We start from the raw sequence: 20,224 nt of genomic DNA on the forward strand, positions 1-20,224 counted from the left end.
CAAACTTGTAATTTTTGTTTCAGCCTCCCAAGAGTGCTGTAATTACTGGCCTGTGCCACACCTGGACTGTTTCCTTTTTGAGCTTTGAAGTAAAAATTTTTTGTTGCTGCTGGAAATCAAACTCAGAGCCTTGTGCACGCTGACATTCTCCCACTGAGCTACCACCTCAGCATTGGGATGCAGTTGTTACTCAAGTAATGTGAAGTGGGGTGTGGTGGCCAACACCTGTACTCCTAGGACTCCGAATCAGGTGAGGCAGGGCTGAAGTGAGGCCAGCCTGGGCTACTTGAGAACGTACCTCAAAAACTAAACACTACAGGTCATACTGCTTTGCATTTTTATAACCCTACCTACGAAATGACTGCTTGAGCCGGGCGTGATGGCTCACACCTGTAATCCCAGCACTCTGGAAGCTGAGGCAGGAAGATCACTGTTGAGTTCAAGACCAGCCCGGGTTACATAGTGAGACCGTCTCAAACCGCCCCCCAAAAGCTGCTTGAGATATTTAATACTTCATTATAAAAATAGCCTGATAGTGCCGGGGATTTAGCTGTGGTTCCGGTTCCATCATCTGCCTCACAAGCTCAAGGTCCCAAGTTTGATCCCTGGTACCAAAAAAATAAATTAAAAGGCTGGCACGCAGCTTGGTCTAACTGTATGCTAATATGTTCTGAGTCCGTGTAGGCTGTCATATTTGCTAAATTAAATGTACTAAATGCATTTTATTTTGTGGTGCCAAGGATCAAGCCGAGGACCTTGTATGTTAGGCAAGCACTTCATCATCTCTTATCTCCAGCCAGGAACACTTTTTCATTATTTTATTTACTACTCAAATAATTCATAACAAAAACACACCCATAATTCCATCACAGAGGACATCCCCAAACTTCTCCTATCTACTAGTCCACATTATCTGGGCATGCCTATAAATGCCAGTTGTATTTACTACTGTTCGGTATCTTACTTTCCCACTTAATGTGGACGCAATCAGCTGTCAGCTAACAGCCTCCGATATTCCTGCTCACAAGGATTGAGTACCTTAGTCCTAATCAAGACCTTGGAATAGCTCCAGTCTCTAATCCTTCTAATCCATCTCAGCCCCACTTGTGTACTACACATGGTACATGTCATTTCCACAGCAAGCAAGTCACCCTGCCCCGTCTCTCCCAAAAGCCTATTTGGCTCAGATACCCTTAAGGTGGAGGCCTCCCATCCACATTTGATAAATTTCCTTCATGAGCCTGAGCTCCAATGGGCAGATGGCTCATTTTTATATTTTTAGCAAAACTGGTACTTAATCCATATATGTATGAGTGTGAATGTATATGTGTGTATGTATGTGTATATATAAAATTGGGGGGGCACAGAACCAGGATCAAACCCAGGACCTTGCACTTGCCACTGAGCTACATCCCCAGCCCTCTTATATTAACACTCATGCTTTACCCAGCCAGACATAACTGGACTTTATGAACATATTAAGTAGCATTCTACCTTTCTGCATTTCCATATGTAATTTCACACACACACATGCAATTTTGCACACATGCACCTGTCATGAATGCATTGTCAGGCTGTCATCCCCAAGAACACTTTACCAGCATCAAATCTAAATTTGCATGAGAATGGGGCTGCATTTATTTGACTCAATTTTGCAGGCGTTGGAGTTCTCAGTATATCCATTAAAATGTGAAAGGTGTCTGGACATGGTAGCTTATGCTTGTAATCCCAACTCCACAGTGAGGCAGGAGGATTGCCTGGAGTTCAAGGCCAGCCTGAAACTGTATAGTGAGACCTTGTCTCAAACAAACAAACAAAAAACCAAAAAAAAAAACCAACAAAAGAAGCTAAAATTGAGTTAAAGCCACCAGTACCAGACAAAAGATAGGGCTTTGGGAGGGTTGGGAGATACTAGGGAATGTTTTATCCCAGAGCACTGGCACCAAGTCACACAGGATTCGCTCAGACTTGGCAGTCTTCCTGCCCAGCTTCCCAGGGCAATGGGATTACACATCCAGCTTCCGTAACAGAAATTTTCCAATTTAGGCTTATCTGAAAGATCACAGTATACACATCTTTATGGGGCTATTTTCAGTTTATTATAGACAGGTGACTATAGGAATAAAGTTTTTTCAATTCAAGATATCAATCAGGGATAGAGGTGTAGCTAAGGAGTAAAGTGCTTGGCTATTACACACAAGGCTCTGGGTTCACCTTAGCACCACAAACCAACCAACCAACCACACCACCCCAAACAGTGACATATGTACCTGCCTGGCAGTATGACCAAGCTTAATAAATGTCCTAATTTAATAAAAATAAGCATATATGAAATCTCCCACCCCACTGTCTAACAGCTCATCTATAAAGGGTGGAAATTTCCACCTTGACCTCTATAAAATTTGGTCAAGGAGACATAAGAGTGCAACAGAAAACTTTCTGAATGTCACTAGAAAATTAACTAAGCAGACTTTTATTGAAGCTTAAACTGTGGTACAGAAATACATTTCAGATGATTTAATCCAACACGAAAGAGAAATTATGGCACCAAAATTTTCCCTCCTCTACCACACTAGGATTACTATTCAATCTACAGCTGCTTTCATTTTTCTAGGCTTTGTTCCATACAAATCTGTGCAAGTTTAACATTAGAATTCTTAGGTATTTTAGGAAAAACAAAAAAAAAACAGACCTCAAGCCAACAAAAGTCACCAAAGCTACTGGGATACTGTTCAACAAAATCTACCTTGAGCATTGGTCCTCACAAAAGAGCAAGTCAAAACATTAGGTGCTGTGCTCATTACAGAATCAAACTGATCAAACTGACTGAAAGCTTCTTTAATGAAACATTCAATGGTGTTAAAATTAAAAGTCAAAACAGCATTCCAATCACTTGATTTCAAACCAAGTAGATTTTGTTTAGAAACACTAAAAACAGGTGTTTCTTTATAAATACAGAAGGAACATCATTGCATCAATCCAGACATTATCGAGAAAATATTATGAATACAAAATTTAGCCAATTCTGCTATCCTCTCAGTCGCTTAAATCAACAGTATTTGCAAATAGAGCTGAAAGATGCCAACACTTGAAAGCTTCTATTTCTAGTCACTTCCTACTGGATATTTTTGGAATTGTTTTATTTATCCATCCATACATTGTGCTACAATGTCAAATCTGAATAACCTGGCCAGCCATTTATTTGATCCCATGAATGCCTGGTGAAACAGACTATACAGTAACAGATCAAGTGAGAACACTCACATGCATCACAAAACCACACAACTTTGTCACAAATGGAAAAACCACAAAAATTCTACTTTGAATTGGTTTATACTATGCTATGTATGAAGATTAGTTAGCAGTCACTGCTAAAAGTTAAGAGTGAATGATCCAATCTGACTGGACTTACTGAATCAAGGACAATCTTCATGCTATATCTGCCTGCTTACCTGCTTGGCAATAAAAATCAATTTATACCACTACTTGGTACAGTACTCCATGAGAATTTAATTTCATTGACGGAAAAGGATAGAATAGCAGATGGCTTTCATACAGTTCAGCCAGTATACCCTAATCTCAATCTACAAACTCTCTATATATCTTATCTTTCCTGCTTGCTAATCAACAGTGGAGATGTTTCTTTTGGGGGGGGTTCAATTTTCTCCCTCATCTTCAAAAAGAGGCCAAATTCTCATCACCTTCAAAGAAAATTGAGCCCAAGGGACCATACCACCACTCCTCCCACATCGCCATGTGGGGTATAAGACTAATATATAAACCCACAGTGTAACAGTGTATTGCTTTTATTTAGGGGCCTGGAGGTGGGGAAAAGACACCATGGTGAGGGAAGAAATCAAGGACTACAAATGTAGGGACAATTATTAAAACATTAATACACAAAGTGAATAACTGGAATCATTTTCTTAGGAGGACTTGACTCATGAAAGAAAAACTTTAATCGCTGTTGCAAATACATTTTCATGAAGTAGAAATTGGTTTCAATAATATTACGAAAGAATATGTTCTAGAAAGTGGAGGTAACTGGATGTAAATAAAATTTCTGGCAGCATTTTAATAGAACAGTCCCAGATTATTAGGCCGAGGCCAACATGTAATGAGGACGAAAGCCTTGTCTGTGGGGAATTTTGGATGATACCTGCAGAAATATTACACTGTGCATAAACCAAATTGAATTATTTTCACAAGTGTTATAAAGTTTCATACAGTAAAAGTTTTTTTCTACATGCACTTCAATTTCATAGCAAGAGTGGCATAGAATACCTAAACACAGAAGAGAGCATTCATGCAAGATATCTAACTCCTTGATATAATAATGCATACACTTCAAAATGATTACACTATCATTACATCTAGGGCTTTCTGTAACTACAAGGTGGTGGTTATGAAAAGCATAGCCCCTGGTATCAACATCTAGAGAGCAGCCACCACCTTCTATGTGTGTTCTCTTTTTGCGTTTTTTCTTCATTTTTCTTAATCAACTCTGCTGTTGTTGCTGCTTCTTAGCAAAACTGGTAAAAACAAAATTGTAATCACTGAACATAGCACTCTGGCAATCAAGACGTTTAAAACCTTCAATCTTCTGGGGTGAAGAAAGCACTGTGCGACATTTAGAACTCTAGGAGAAAAATTAAAATAACTATTAGTGCTCCACCTGCAAGTACTTTTTCAAACAAAATAGTTATGCAATAGTCTTCAATCTTTTTTTTTTTTTCTTGTTTTTGGTACCAGGGATCAAACTTGGGACCTTCTGCACCACTGAGCTAAATTCCCGGACCCAGTAGCCTTCAGTCTTAAGAAAACTGGGGCATTTTAGTTAAGATTCCCTTTTTTTTTTTTTTTGGTACCAGGGATTGAACTCAGGCCCTTATGCTTGCGAGGCAGGAGCCGGAACCACTGAGCTAAAAATCCCCAGCCTAAGATTCTTTTAAATGGGCTAAGTGCTGTGGGGCTTCTTATGGCATCCTACCAGGTTATCAGCAGGGAAATTAACAGGATTAACAGGAGCCCAATCAAATTAATTGATTAAACAGAAAAAAGGAATAACTAGACTTGGTAACACACATCTCTAATCCCAGCTATTTGGGAGGTTGAGGTAGGAAGATAACAAGTTTAAGACTAGCTTAGCAAGACCCTAACAACATAAGTGGTTCCCCATCCACCTGTGGATATCTGAGTGACTAGGTATGTGTGCCATCTTAAATACATTTTGTGACAAGCCTCACTATCTTCATTTCCTTTTAGACTTCACTGTTACTAATAAATCATATTACCTGATTAACAAACAAGGTGGTCACAAATTTTCCTGGCTTGAAGACTTCCACAACTTTCCTGATCAGGTCATCATAGGAGGTCTGACTTAAGTTTGTTTCAAAGCTAACATAAGAAAACTCTGGTTCTGGAGTGATGTGAATAGTCCAATAAGTTCCCTTGGAGAAAAAGCTTTGTGTTAGTACTGGGAAGAGCATATTTAAGTATTAACATAATAAGTACTGAAGTGAGCCATAACTACTTACATCCGATTTCATTCCATTCATTGAATACCCACAAGGATTGAACAGTGTGGCATCAATGACAGAACCTGGTATCAGGTCACGAATTCCACTCTCCTACATAAAGAAAAAGGATATAAATAAATCTGAAAAATAAACTAAAACAAATGAAATAAACAAACAATGCAGTAATGATGCAGAAGGACTTTGCAATAACAGTAACAGTTTTTACTGAAAATTGCTTACACGAGTGACATCCTTTGCAGTAACACCATCTTTCATGTAGAACTGGTCCATAACTCCTGGGTCAAGCTCGCTCATCAGAATTTCCAGGGTCTGATCTGGCTGACTGATTACTCGACTCTCTGGGAAATCCAGAGTATACAAGTACCTACATAAAAAAAGAAGAAGGAAAAAATGTTGTAGAAATGACAACTGTGGTCCAAAATCAAATCTTTTATGGTTGGCAACAACAAAAAATTTATAAAACTGCAAACATACCAACAGTCAGAATTCATACGTCCCATACAATATGCTGCTCCATCTGTTGAGGAAAGAGAATGTAAAAACAAGTAATTTTAATTTTTTTAAGACAGGGTAATCATCCTGACTTCACCTTCCCAGTGCTGCGATTACAGGTGTGTGCAACCATGACCAGCTTACTAGTCATTTTATATTACAATTTTTACTCACATTATTACATAGTAAAAAAACACTTGGAAGCTACTAACACTAAATACCCACCACTCTGATACAGCCTAGTATGGTTTCATATTAGATGTGGCACGTTACTAGCAGAAAAGGCAGACTTTTCTTTTTTTTTGTCTTGAGGTACTAGAGATGAAACCTAGGGCCTTGCACATGCTGTGGAGGCACTGTGCCACTGAGTCACAACCTTGGTACCCGGATTTTTAAAAAATCATGCCTGTTGAGTGACTGCAAAGTTATTAAATTATCTTAGCTTCTTCTCAGTGTTATGTTGGAAGTAAGGTTATTGAATTAGACAACCTTTATTTCCCTAATACCTATAAATAAAAACTCAGTAAAGGGATGGAATCCCTTTTCCTCTCACTTTTTCTGGGTGGTACTTGGAATTAAACCTAGGGCCTTTACTCTGAACTGTCCCCAGCCCTTTTTATTTGGACACAGGGTATTATCAGGTTACCAAATTGCCCCAGCTGACCTTGAACTTGTGATTCTCCTGCCTTACCATCCTAGAGTGCTGTGCTTTTTAAGCATGCACTACCATGCCCTGCTGAACTGATTTTTTAACAGCACAGACCTTACTCCTCACTCCTCTTCTTCATATCATCACAGGCTATATCTACCTGCATGTTAAGAACCACCGAGTCAGACAGAAATTAAGAGATACTAGCTAGGTGAAGATGAACAGTCTCTGTCTTATACATATGAAGCCAGGTACATACAGCCATAACCTTTTTCCCTGGGCTCACATGATTCTACCTCAGCCTACTGAGTAGTTGAGCACATGACACAGTGCTCATCTTCCATGACTTTCCTATTCTGTCATTTCAACAGCAAAGACCTGAGATGGACAATTATATCTAAATTTATAAGCTATTGTAAAGATCACTATTATTACACTGATAAAACATCCAGTCAAGTTAAAAATAAAGTATGGACAAATATATGTATAGTGTTAACATGCAGTTTATATACATACATACATACATACACACACACACACACGCAAATATATAAATAATTTATATAAACTGGATCTCTGAAAGGTTATAGCTTCTAACTTCAAAAGCAAAATGTTTAAATTCTACTTAGACTTACTTGGGAAAATTGCATTAAGAAACTCTATTTCTTCCTGGAAATTCCGGTGTGGGTACCCTTGGTGAGAAGGCTTCATGAAATTCTTACGAGAATAAAAGAAGCTCTTTAAAAACAAAAAGACATATGGGACAATTTAAAGAACGTTTTCTAAATTTGTCAATCACTTTGTATCAAAAGTCTATGGAGTACACAAATTAGCTACCTGAGTGATACTAGTATAGTCTTATATTAATAAACTTAAAATATTAAAATTTTAAAATTCTAAAAGACAATAAATGTCAAGTCTACTGATGATAGGTCATAATAACCATGGAGAAAGTTTTTGTTTTCTTTCTATAGCAGTGGTTTTTATCGGAGCTTTTTAATGGGTAATCAAAACCTCGTGGAAAAAACATGTATATCTAATTTTAAGAGGCAGTGACCCAATTTAAGCACATTGCTCTAGATTTCCTCTAGAATCAAAAGGTAACGACAAAAACTATTAGCTCAGTAAATACTTGCCTAAAAGGAGCAATGCTCTGAGTTTTAATCCCTAGCACTAGGGGAAACAAACAAAAACTTAGTTCCTAATGACAATTGATCTTTTTCTTATAAGGTAAAATATTAAATTCAACAACCAGAGGTTCAAAAAAAAAGAAGGCTGGGCTCAGTGGCAGAGTATTTTCAAAAGAAATCAGGTGTGGAAGTGCACACTTGTAATCCAGCACTCTGGGAGCCTTAGGAATATTGAAAGATTGAGCCTAATCTGGGCAATGTAGACCTTGTTTCAAAAAATAATAGAAATAGCTGGGCGTGGTGGTGCACACCCATAATCCCAGCACTGGGAGACTGAGGCAGAAAGATCACTTCATGATAAAGGCCAACCTGGACTAGTGACTTGAAGAGCAGCCTAAACTACACAGTGAGACCCTGCTTCAAAGTAAAAGAAAAATCCTCAAAAAAAAAAAAAACAACAAAAAACAAAACGCAATAAAAAAATTTTGAAACAAAAAGTAAGTTTATCAGAAAATTATACCCTAACTAGAAATTCTGTAGTTCTTAAAAACAGAAATTTAATACTGACTGCTGGTCCTTATAAATCACCACCTATTATGAAGTCTGGATAATTTTAATAATAAAATCATCCCTTTAGGGGATGGGGGTGACATGAGGGATCAAACCCAGGGCTTCAGGAATCCTAGGTAAAGTGCTCTACCACCCTACACATCCAACTCCCATTTCTTTGTATTTACAATAATCATCTCATGGAAGTATATCTGTCTTCTAGCTTTTTTCCCATTTGAATTTCACCGTCTCACTCTCTGCTTCTTCTATATTTTCTACTGTTTTTGACCAAAAGGCTAAATATTAGTTATCTTTAGCTTGTCAGAGACCATTTTGCCACTCATTCTTATGTATTATAACTGAAGCTGTGAGTTATACATATTTATTTACCAGGCACACCACACGATAAAAATCCTACCCCCAAATAAAGCTTAAATAACATTTCTAATTACTTACTTGAATGGAGTCAAACCCACTGTAATCCCTAGCAAGCTTCAACAAGGGAACCAGTGCTTTCAGTAAGAGGGTGGTACCACATGTCTTCAAAATGAAACGTCTCTTGGAGACAAACATGCTACTCTCACTGCAATTGAAAAAAGTAAGATTATTATTTACTAAGGATACAATTAACCTGTTTTTAGACCTTCATCTATAATTTTTGGCTAGTATCTTTAAATGTTAGTATCCCCCAAGGAAGCAATTAATTTAGTCTTTTCTTCTACTGAGCTGGGTGTAAAGCATATTAGCTCATTATGCTTCTTTACTCCTGCATTTATCAGTATCCTAGACATCAGCATCCAAGAATGACAGAAGAGCTTTCCAGGTCTTTCTTTGGGTAGGACATCCTCATATATGTGGATATAAAAGCCTCCAGATGTCTGACTAATAATCTGGTACAGTGTCTCTGGTATATGCCTAACATTATTTACTAAATACATTCTTTACATCATCTTATACCACCACCTACTCTTACCTACCGTTTCTGGAACCATCCTATTATTTCTTTCACTAGATAACAAGCTCCACGAGGAAAGGCATGTTTATGTTTATTCTGCTCACCACTGTCGTCCCCAGGGAACAGCACATGCTAAGTATTTTTGCTAAACATCTGTTTACACCAAATGCAAACTTAATAAAAAGCACAGCTGGGAATTTAGCTCACTGGTGCCACCTGCCTCACAAACACAATGTCCTGAGTTCAATCCTCATACCAAAAAAGGTACAGATCTTAATGCAAGGCAAATCACCACTTAAATTAAGTGTTCAAAATATTTATCAAATAAACTGCATCTACAAAAAGGCTGAATGGCCTTTGTGTACCAACAAAACAACCTTTAAGACTGAGGAACAATGTGATATTTCATATAAAGTTTGTGATTAGGATGAAATTGGGTACCCAACACTTGCTTTACAGGACTTACCTGAGTACATAAGCTTCCTGCTTGTCAGTTTTTGTCACACTTATGATTGAACATTGCACATCCTTCAAAAGTACATCCCACTCAGATCTATTATTTAACAAAAACATAATTAGTAACAATAGTTGCTTAATCTCATTTAAAAAAAAAAAATCACACTTAAGAATTTTCCTAAGACTAAATTTTCTCGTTTTTCCGTATCACGTTGCTTCTACTTCTTGCTATGCATGGTGGCACATGCCTATTATCCCAGCACTCAGGAGGCTGAGGCAGAGGACTGCTACAAGTTAAGAGGCAGGTTGTCTTACCCTGTCTCAAAAAAACCAAGTTATCCCTGGCTTGGTTTCTTTACCTGATGGGAAGACCTACTTTACTCAACCGGTAAGATTAGTTTATGTAATGCACACAAAAAGTACCTACTAGATATTCAGAATTCAAACTCGGGAGCTGGGGATTTAGCTCAAATCGCACTGTGGGCTGCCTCACAAGCCAAGGTCTCAAGTTCGATCCTAAAAAAAAAAAAAAAAAAAAAAAAAGCTGCCAGGTATGGTGGCGCATGTTTGTGATCCCAGTACTGTGGCAGGCAGATCAACAGTTTGAGCCTAAGCAACATAGAGACTTAGACCGTGTCTCCATCAAAAACAGAAAGCAGTAACAACAACAAAAAACTCCACCAAGAACAAGAGGCTCAGCCAGGAGGATCAAATTTGAGGCCATCCTGGTAAGACACTGTCTCAAAATAAAAAAGGGTTGGGAAATAAAATTCAGTGGTAGAGCACTTGCCTACTCTCTGGGTTCAATCCTCAGGATTCCATAAACATGATTTAAGCATTAGAAGCATGAAGTGAAATTTGAGCAGAGTTATCTTTAAAGTTTATTGATTTTAGATCTGTCAATACTACTTTCTTAAGGTTTTTTTTTTTTTTTTTTTTTTTTTGGTTTCTTTTGAGGCAAGTTATCACACTATGCAGTTTGGGCTAGTCTTGAACTGAGGTGCTCCTCCTGCCTCAGCCTCCCAAGTTGCTGGGATTACAGGCATGTGCCACCATGCCAGGCTGCTACTAGAATGTATCAGTGTTGCCACATTCTCTTCTACTCAGTGGACATTCTAACAAATCCTTTTCTGCCAAACTCTCCTTAGTAATAGTAGCTTCATAATCTATGGTTTCAGATGCTTGCCAACAACGTCCCCGCTTGATGATCCAGAACAGAGGAGTCTTCAGATAATGTCAGCAGGCCCCCAACAGTATCTCACAATGAGTGCCCAAATCACCTCAGTACACAGGCAGGCCAGCAGCATCCCATACCATCACAAGAAAGCCCAGTATGGCATAGTAAGACATGCTAAGAAACCACCCATCACACTGTTACAATTTATCCATCATCTTATCATTAACTATAATTTCTTACTGTGACTAATTTATAAATTAAACTTTATCACAGACATAGATGTTTAGGAAAAATATAGTATAATCAACCCTCTGTGGGCTCTGTAAGCATTCAATCAGTCTTGGCGCAAAAATGTTTGAAAAAAAAATTGCAACTGTAACAAGCAGAGACTTTTCTTGCCATTATTACCTGAATAATGCAGTGCAACAATTATTTACATAGCATTTACACTGTACTAGGTTTTATTGGCAAACCAAACCAGATTTAAAGTATAATAGACACTGGACACTGTGGTGCCTGTGTCCCTGTGGTCCCAGCTACTAGGGAGCTGGGGCAGGGGTATCCCAGGAATGTAAGCATTTGCAGACCCTTCTTTGTTTGAGGCAGTCCTAGCATGTAGTCCAGGCCAGCCTGATCTCCCTGAGTGCTGACACTGTAAGTATGCTCAGCCAGCAAAAGGACTTGTTAATTATAACACGTGGCAATGCTGCTGAAGTTCTGCTTTTCAGGCAGTGACTAAGATCACCCAATCTACTAACCATCAGAAAAGAGGAACTATTTCTTTGGAATTATTTATCATAAACCTTGATCATATTATGGGTATTTCAGTACCTGCTGAAGTTAATTTAAGGTTTCTCAACCTCAGTATCTTTAATATTTTAGTGCAGATACTGTAATTCTTTGTTGTGGGAGTGACTATTCTGTTTGTTATATTGTGCAGCAGTAAGTACCCTGACATGTCAGCAGCAGCACCACCCCCACCCCAGTTGTGACAACCAAAAATGTCTCCAAGTATCTCTTGGGTTGCAGAATTGTATCAGTTGAGAAACACTGACTTAACATGTTCTTGCTGGCCCAAACCAGCGGTAGTACATGCATGACTGTGGCCACCAATGGTTCAGAGCCACCCAGTATTAATGAAAAAATTACGGCCCTGCTGGTTAAAGTGTTAGGTCAAGAGGAAACAGCACTTAAAAACAAGAAAAAAATAGCCAAAGGGGGTGGTACGTGCCTGTAATTCCACAGTTGGGAAACTGAAAGAGTATCACAAATTAAAGGCCAGCCCAGGCTCCACAGAGGCTGTTCAAGGCTGGGCAGCACTATATAGTAAGACTGTGTCTCAGTAAATAAATAGTTCAGAAAAGAAAACAGAAGTGATTCAAACCAGGAAATATTTTATCTATGTATTTCTTTATGCTTTACAAGATCCCAAGAAATGTGTTCTTGAAAAGCTTAATAGTCTTCCAATCATGAGCCAGGCATGGTGGTGCACATCTATAATCCCAGGCCCAGGGAGAGGCAAAAAAACAAAACAACCAAAAAACCCAATCACTACATCAGTATTAGGTGATCCTTAATCATAAATACATTCTAAATGTATCTTTTTATTTAGCTTTGTAGTATGTTTGATTTCTTGAACTATGTTTACAGCCTATGCCAAGAACTACCAAATTAAACAGTTTCGCAAAAAGCTTGTAATATTGACTAGTGACTATATTAGTGAAACATTTGGGAACCAAGGAGATACCTTCCACTATCACTATGGACACAGATATGACATTCTAATCATAGATACTTAAGATAATGCCCTGGCTGACTACATAAAGCACTTTTATTTTTCCCATCATCTATGCGGACAGAAAGCAGGGAGTGGTGAGAATGGGTTCACAAAAACCTTTCCTCTAAAATAGAAGAGTTAATTTTCAATTTTGCAGTGCAGACAGGATATGTTTGTACTACTCAGCTCTGCCCCTACAGGAAGAAAACAACCCATTTATGGGTGTGGCCATGTTAAATAAAGCTTTATTTACAAAAGACATAGCACAGATACATGATAAAAAGAATTTGTGCTGAAATTCAATAGCTCCAGAGCTGTGTGGTTTTTTTTGGGGGGGGGGTACTGGGGATCCAACTCAGGACCTTGCATTTGTGAGGCAGGTGGCAGCACAACTGGGCTAAATCTCCACCCGGTTTTTTATCTCTTTTACACAAATGTCACATTGTATTGATTTCAAAGCTGTCTTTCATTTCTCTTGAGACCAGCTCTCATGTCTTCATAATCATTTGGTTGCTAAGACTGTATGTCTTATAGTGTTTAATTAAAGCAAATGCGTTCTGTCATGCTGTGCCTAAAAATTCTAAATGCTTGAGCATTATTATTAGGTCAAGGAAAGATTTGGATGCAGTTTATCAACTAATGATGAGTGAATGTAACTAAAAAACCCCAAACAGAACCAAGTGTCTTGTTACTGGTAGGGCTGAAGCAATTATTGAGCTCAGGAGTTCAGGCAGCCAAGGAAATGCAAGCAGACCCAGTGTACTAAAAACAACAAAAACTGGGTAGAATACAGTGTAGTTACATGAGCATTAGTTAGGCCAGTGACAGCAAACCTTTTAGAGCTCTCAATGATGAACAGCTAGCTGTGGTATATATACCAGAGGTTCACTACTACTGAGTTAGATGAACTGCAGAATCCAACCAAAATGCCACTGAAGCAGCAGCCAAGTTTCCTTTTTTGTTCCTTTTCCCCTCCATTTCTCTCTGGCACTGCTGGGCTGGACTCAGGTAGCCTATCACATGCAAACAAGAGCTCTAAGAGAGGCCTTCTATTGCTGGTCTGCAAAGAAGGGAGCTCCTTTGGGCCAGAGAAGTGTAGGAACACCCCCCCATCCCCTTTTCACCACTTATGGAATCCTCTAGCAGCTGTAGGGGCCAGGCAAATTCCCACAACTATAAAGCAGGAGAATAATTTTAAGAGCAGAACTGCAGACTAGAGCGCAAAGAATACTTTTTATGTCTTAAAAATTTTAGGCTATTTATTTTTTCCAGCCAGTCTGTAAAATGTAATGAGTTAATATTGCCAGATAGATATTTGCTGATGTTGTCAACTGGGCTAGGTGCTGGAGATAGAAACAGAGTTCCTACCTGCATGTAAAGACTCTTAACAGATTGAATATTGAAAGGTTCTAATTGGCAACAGTCTGAAAAGGTAAGATGGTGACTTCTGAGCTGAAGAGGGGGACTAGGGACATCTGGGTAGGATGACATTACTCTACTACTCAAAAGACAGTCACACTTAACAAATGTTGTGTCTCAGCATGTTCATGAAGTTCTCATTCACTCTCAAATGTCTTGTGGGGGATAGTGTACAGCCCTCTATTTCTAAAAAGAGAATAGTTTGTGATTGGAGCACAGAAAATGGGGATGGACTTTGTGTGCGTGCTAAAACAAGGGCTCCAACCCAGTTCAACCCAGGCTGGTCAATGTATGTTTAATTCAGTTGTTCGGATTTCTGAATTATTCTCTTTACATAATGAAACCTGTCAGATTGAAGGGACTGCAGGAGATCTGGCTATTATTTATTCGCTGCAGAGAGTAAAACAAATCTTTACAAAATAAGAGAAAAGGAACTGTGAGACAGTTTAGTACCAATATACTAACAAAGAATGAAAGTTTTATATACTCATCCTTCAATATCTATGGGGGACTACTTATAGAACCCCACCTCCCACACAGATACCAAAATCAAAGGATGCTCAAGTCAGTAATAACCCAGGCACAGCATTCCCACGTACTTTGTTGCTGTTCCTTGAAACAGGGTTTCCTATGTACTTCAGGGTGGCCTTGAACTCCCAGCTATTCATTCCCCGGCCCCCCTGCTGGGATGACAGACCTCCCATGTACCTTAAGGCAACTCTAGATTAATTATAATACCCAACAGAAATGTAGAATGTTATTGTTTAGAGAACGATAAGGGGAAAAAATATGTGTCCTTTAGTTTACAATACACCACCCCAAATGGTTAAGAAAAACAACTAAAAAGTGAGCGAAGGACTTAAATTGACAATCCTAAAATAATGAAACAGTCAATTAGCATATGAAAAGATGGTCAGCCACAAAAATGCACATTAAAACTATAAAGAAGCTGGGGTAGAGGCTGAGGCAGAAAAATTGTTGGGAAGTTTGAGGCCAGCCTGTGCTAGCCACATAGCTGTCTCAGAAAAACAAATCTCCAAAATGCAGATTCACTCTGAGTATTGCCTAGGGATTTATATAAAAAAAGGTTTCCAGGTGACTGGATTACATATTACTTTCTAAAGTAAAAATACCTGGCTTCCAAGCTCAGTGTACCCTCTCACTGTTTGAAGCCACACTGAAGCTTCTAATTCTACACCCTTAGCTCACACACAGTTCACTGAAGTCTGTCTCAACACACTCATTACCATAACACACCCAGACTATCACTAAACCTTAGCCAAAGTAGTAGCTTTTGGGTTAAAAGCATCCTAATCATGAGATTATTTCTGAACAACAAGCCTAGGACATGGCAGGCAATATCTGTAATCCCAGGATTTGGGAGGCCAAGGCCATCCTGGGCTACAGTAAATTCCAGGCCAACCTGAATAACATACATTAGTAATACCCTGTGTCTCAAAATCCAAAAAGCCTAAATAAAACTCACTAGAAATCCAATTCTGATGATGCATTTCCAGGGCAATTAATTCAGATATCCAGAACTAGAACTCCCTTTAGAATACAACACTGCTAATTATAATCAGTATTAAATTATTAAATTGTCTATCTCAGTTTTTATCCCAAATTTCATCTTCACCAGTATAGCAACCACTACTTTGTGTACTTCTTAAAAGATAGGTGATTTAGAAAGAATAGGTGAAACTTTTTGGAACTACTGGGAGAAACACAGTGAAGAGCTCAATTCTTCAATAGAAAGCTCTTCCACTCCAAAACTTTACCCTAAAAGTTTTTTTTTTTTTGCAGTGTTATAATTCTTTTTTCTTATTGGTATATTTTAGATATACAATAGTTACATTCATCATTGGGATCCTGTACCTTTACATGACAGATCTTATTTTTCCCCATTCCCCGTCCTCCCTTCCCCACTCCACCCTTTCCTATTTACGAGACTGTTCCCATTTTTTTCCTTTTCGCTAATTTTTCTCTTCCCTTTTTACCTTTCCCCCACCGTTCCCATTTTCCCAATACCTTTAGACCTTTTCTTCCTATTACAAAATATCGATTATACATTTTGACCCTTATTTACACTTTATCACTCCAGGGAAACTATACAGTATTTATACATATATGTCCTACTAATTTCACTTAAGACTATGTCCTCAATGTGCATCCACTTAGCTATAAATGTCTCTAATTTCTCCTTCTTTGTGGCTTAGTGTACTCCATTTTATTAAAAAAAACCCAAAAAACCCAAATCTACTTTATCCAGTATCTAATTGATGGGCAATTGGGTGTAGATGGCTTAAACTATAATACTGTGCAATGATGTAGTCAAATTAAAGGTTCAGAATGCTAATAATGCAGGTGATTTACTATCTTTGCCACTGCCCCATCCTTTACTGAAACTGTTTTAATTTGTAAAATTTGTAAAGCAGAGTAAGAACAGAATATTTCACCAATTCTTAATGTTACGTCCAACATTAGATTCCTTCTCATATAAGTTTAAAAATAAAACCAACATTCCCAAAACATCCTCTTCTCCACTAAATTTATCTCATATACTAAGATGAGAAAGATGTTAGGAATTCAAAGGCAAAAAGAACCTTACAGCCCTGACAAATCAGATTACTATTTCTTCTCACCAAATTTTATTTTCTGGCTTCCTCTTCAAAGCTGCCATTTCTTATTTTTAGAAAGAGCTTAATTGGTACTTTTGGATTCAGTCTCAAACTACGCTCCCACCTCAGCCTCCAAAGCGCTGGGATTACAGGCATTAAAGGTGTGCATGGACTATCCTTTTTGCATTTCAACTTCAAATACTATGTGAAGAAATCCACTGAGATTATCCATTACTGCTGCTCTTCCTCCAATGTAACGTTAAATAATATTCTTTAAACCAAGCCACACCACCCAAAACTTTGCTAACAATGTCTATACAATGTACCCCTCTCATTTGAGAAATTAGTTAAAAAACAAAAAAACTCATTATTACCTAATTCTGATTACACAGGCTGAATTATATTCATCAGCCTACTAGAGGGTGAGAAGTATTTGAAAATTCAAGGTTCCCATCCCAGCTTTACTTGACATTAAAGATTGGAAAGCTGGGCATGGTAGCACCTGCCTGTAATACTGCTGTGAGTTCAAGACCAGTCTGAGCTACATAGTGAGTTCCAGGTCAGTCTCAACTTTGTAGTGAGACCCTGCCTCAAAAAAAAAAAAAAAAAAGAAAGAAAGATAGATAGATTGGAAAGATGGGCCAATTTTGCTGAAAGTGCTTTCCAGTCCTTCCTACCACACACAAAAGCAACTACAGATGGATTGCTGATCTAAATATGAAAGGTTAAAAAAAATTATTTTTATGGGGGGAAAAACACTTTTCAGACCTCCAGTGAATAAAGACATCTTAAATAGGGCAGAAATAACAGCTAGTCTTTTTTTCCTCTTTTTAAAGTTGAGACAGCCTCAAACTCAGAGCCATCTTCCTACTTCAGGCTCCTGGAGTGCTGGGATTACAGGTGCTGACACCACACCAGGCTTCTAGTAATTAAAAAGAAAAATAATAAATTGGGCTTTCTAAAAATTGTGATACCACAAGTATGAAAAAGCATAAGTATGAAAAAGGAACCTGCATAAATTATTTCTAATACACATCTGACAAACTAAAAGTGCTAGATAGGTAGATGCAAGTGGCAGGGGTCTTGCCTAGCATGTGTAAGGCCCTGGGTTAAAAAAAAAAAAAAAAAGATATGGAAAAAAAATGCTCATTCAATCCCATGCACCAGAAATGAACCCCACAAAAGGTCCCTCCCCCATACTCCTTTGTAACCCATCTCTTCATTCACCTCATGGTCAGGCAAAGACCAGCCTTCTTCTGTCAGATTAGTTTGGATATTCTAGTTTATTAAAATAAAAGCTTACACCTGTGCTTTTGTCTGGCTTCTATCATCCAGCCTAATTACTGTTTACATTGTTATTCATACCTTTTATGTATCAATAGTTCCTTTCTTTTTATTTCTGGGTAATATTCCATTAAATGGATGTATAACAATCTATCCACCTGCTGGTTAAGAAAGATTTGTTTCCAGTTGGGAGATAAATACAAAGTTGCTATGAATATTCACATAGAATTATTTGTATGTAGATATTTCCCGTTTTCTTTGGTAAATACAAATGAGCGGACTGGATCACAACGCTTTAACTTTGTCAGAAACTTCCAAGGCTGAGGCTTTAGCTCAGTGGTGATGTTTAGCATGCACAGGGCCTGAGATAAATATGGCCGTACCACATAACATCCTGTCAGCAGAGTCGGATAGTCCCAGCCCTTCATATCTTGTCAAGGTTTTTTGGAGTCAGGGTCTCACTATGTAATTCAGGCAGGCCTCAACTTGCTATCCTCCTGCCTCGGCTTCCTTTAGTGCTGGGATTACAGGCCATGCACCACACCACTGTCAGCTGTCTCTTCAAGTTTTGATGTCAAAGTTATGCTAAGCACAAAAAGACCTGGGAACTATGTTCACCCTTTTTCTTAGAAAATTATCTCGATATTAATGATTTCTTCCTTGCATGTTAATCACACACCAGGTGAAATAATCTGGACCTCGATGATTAATGACTATGCAATTGCTATAGGCCTATCTTAGGTTTTCCTTTTCTTCTTGCATCAGTTTTAGAAAGGTATACTGCCAGATAATTTTCTCTATGTTTGGCATTATTTGTAGTAATGTTCTTTGGATAACTGAGGTCGTCAGTCTTTTTTCATTTTTTTTTTGTGTAGGGGGCGGGTACCAGGAATCGAAATGAGACTGGGCTCCCCTCATGGGGAACTTCCTGCCTCAGCCTCCCCAGTGATGGGATTACAGGTATGCTGGAATTACAGGCATGTACTACCAGGCCCGGGATTTGAGGTTTTCAGTCTTAATTCTTTGTGTACCTTTATGCTTAACATGTTTCATAAACAAATTCACTTATTTTAATCCAGTCTGTTAATCTGTCTTTTAACTATGAGCTTTATAATGTATTCACGTTTTTAAAGGACACTGCAGGGCCAGGGCTTTCGGTCCTGAGTTCGATCCCCGGTACCAAGAAAACAAATAAATTTATTAAAATAAAATAAAGGACATGGGGCTGGTTGTGAAGCAAAGACAAGGGCTTCCTGGTTTTCAAATTTTTGCTATTTAAAAACAGAAGGCTGGTGGGTTAGGGTTAAAAAGTATTAAGTTTCTCCGTGGTTATGAAAAAAGCAGCTGCTTCCTATAATATATGTAAAGGGGCCGGGCACATAGAAAGCTAAGTGCTGCATGAAACTTGAAAAATGAGGCCTGTTACTTTTTTTTTTTTTTTTTTTTTATTTTTTTTTTTGCTACCACAATGGTTTTTTCCTACAATGCAAGGCATTCAAGAAAGTAATAGGAACTGCGTTTCCCGATGTGCCCTAAAGTCTCGGCACCACGTGGCCGCCTGGATTCCCTCCGCCAGTAGCTTTTGTCAGGGGTCGGCGGCAGGCCCAGCCAACATTCCTAAAACGGTCGTTGTTCACACCCTGGGGCCAGGCTTTCGGTCGGTCGGGCCCTGCAACTCATTGGTCAGGGCCTCTCAATGAAGCAGGCCGCGCCGCTCCTTTCGCCACCCTCGCCGCACTAGAGTGCTGGGGAGCCCGGGGAAACCCGTGGAGGAGCGAAGGAAGGCAAAGGGTTGCTACTGGTAGGGCCGCCGCCGGGAACAGGGCCCAGGCATCCTCAGTAAGGCTTGCGCCTTTCTAGGCGCTTAGATTGTCACCAAGACCACCGAAAGGGTTCCCTCGCGCGATCAAAGACGCTTACTCGCGCATGACTGCCGGACGTGCGAGGGAGGCCCTTTGGTCCGGCTTAAGGCATTAAAGGTGTGTCCTGGGCCTCCGTCCCGCGAACTCAGGCTGACCTCCCCGTCCGCCGCGCTCTCTCCTACCCTCAGACGCCGTAACAGGTTACACGACCCAAGGTCAAGAGATTCAGGAGCAAAGCTCGGCGGGCCCGCGGCCTCTCCCGGGGCCATCCACCGCCCCGAAAACGCCGGGTGCAGAGCGCGTTCGGGCGGCGGCG

General features: G+C 39.1%; 1 protein-coding gene across 1 annotated transcript in view; it reads right to left on the reverse strand.

The window, feature by feature from the left end:
* Window positions 1-3,936: 3,936 nt before the first annotated feature.
* Window positions 3,937-20,224, reverse strand: part of Amd1 (adenosylmethionine decarboxylase 1) — a 17,207-nt gene continuing 919 nt past the window's right edge. Inside the window, exons 2-9 of the mRNA XM_010630363.2 lie at window positions 9,782-9,868; window positions 8,817-8,943; window positions 7,317-7,419; window positions 6,015-6,057; window positions 5,760-5,904; window positions 5,538-5,630; window positions 5,295-5,450; window positions 3,937-4,639 (exon numbers count right to left, since the gene is read on the reverse strand). Coding sequence (XP_010628665.1) covers window positions 4,499-4,639; window positions 5,295-5,450; window positions 5,538-5,630; window positions 5,760-5,904; window positions 6,015-6,057; window positions 7,317-7,419; window positions 8,817-8,943; window positions 9,782-9,868 — 895 coding nt within the window. The 3' untranslated portion in view covers window positions 3,937-4,498. The remainder of the gene's footprint in view (window positions 4,640-5,294; window positions 5,451-5,537; window positions 5,631-5,759; window positions 5,905-6,014; window positions 6,058-7,316; window positions 7,420-8,816; window positions 8,944-9,781; window positions 9,869-20,224) is intronic.

The sequence above is a fragment of the Fukomys damarensis genome, unplaced genomic scaffold, assembly GCF_012274545.1.
Source record: "Fukomys damarensis isolate Sample0158 unplaced genomic scaffold, DMR_v1.0_HiC HiC_scaffold_14, whole genome shotgun sequence".
NCBI classification, from domain to species: domain Eukaryota; kingdom Metazoa; phylum Chordata; class Mammalia; order Rodentia; family Bathyergidae; genus Fukomys; species Fukomys damarensis.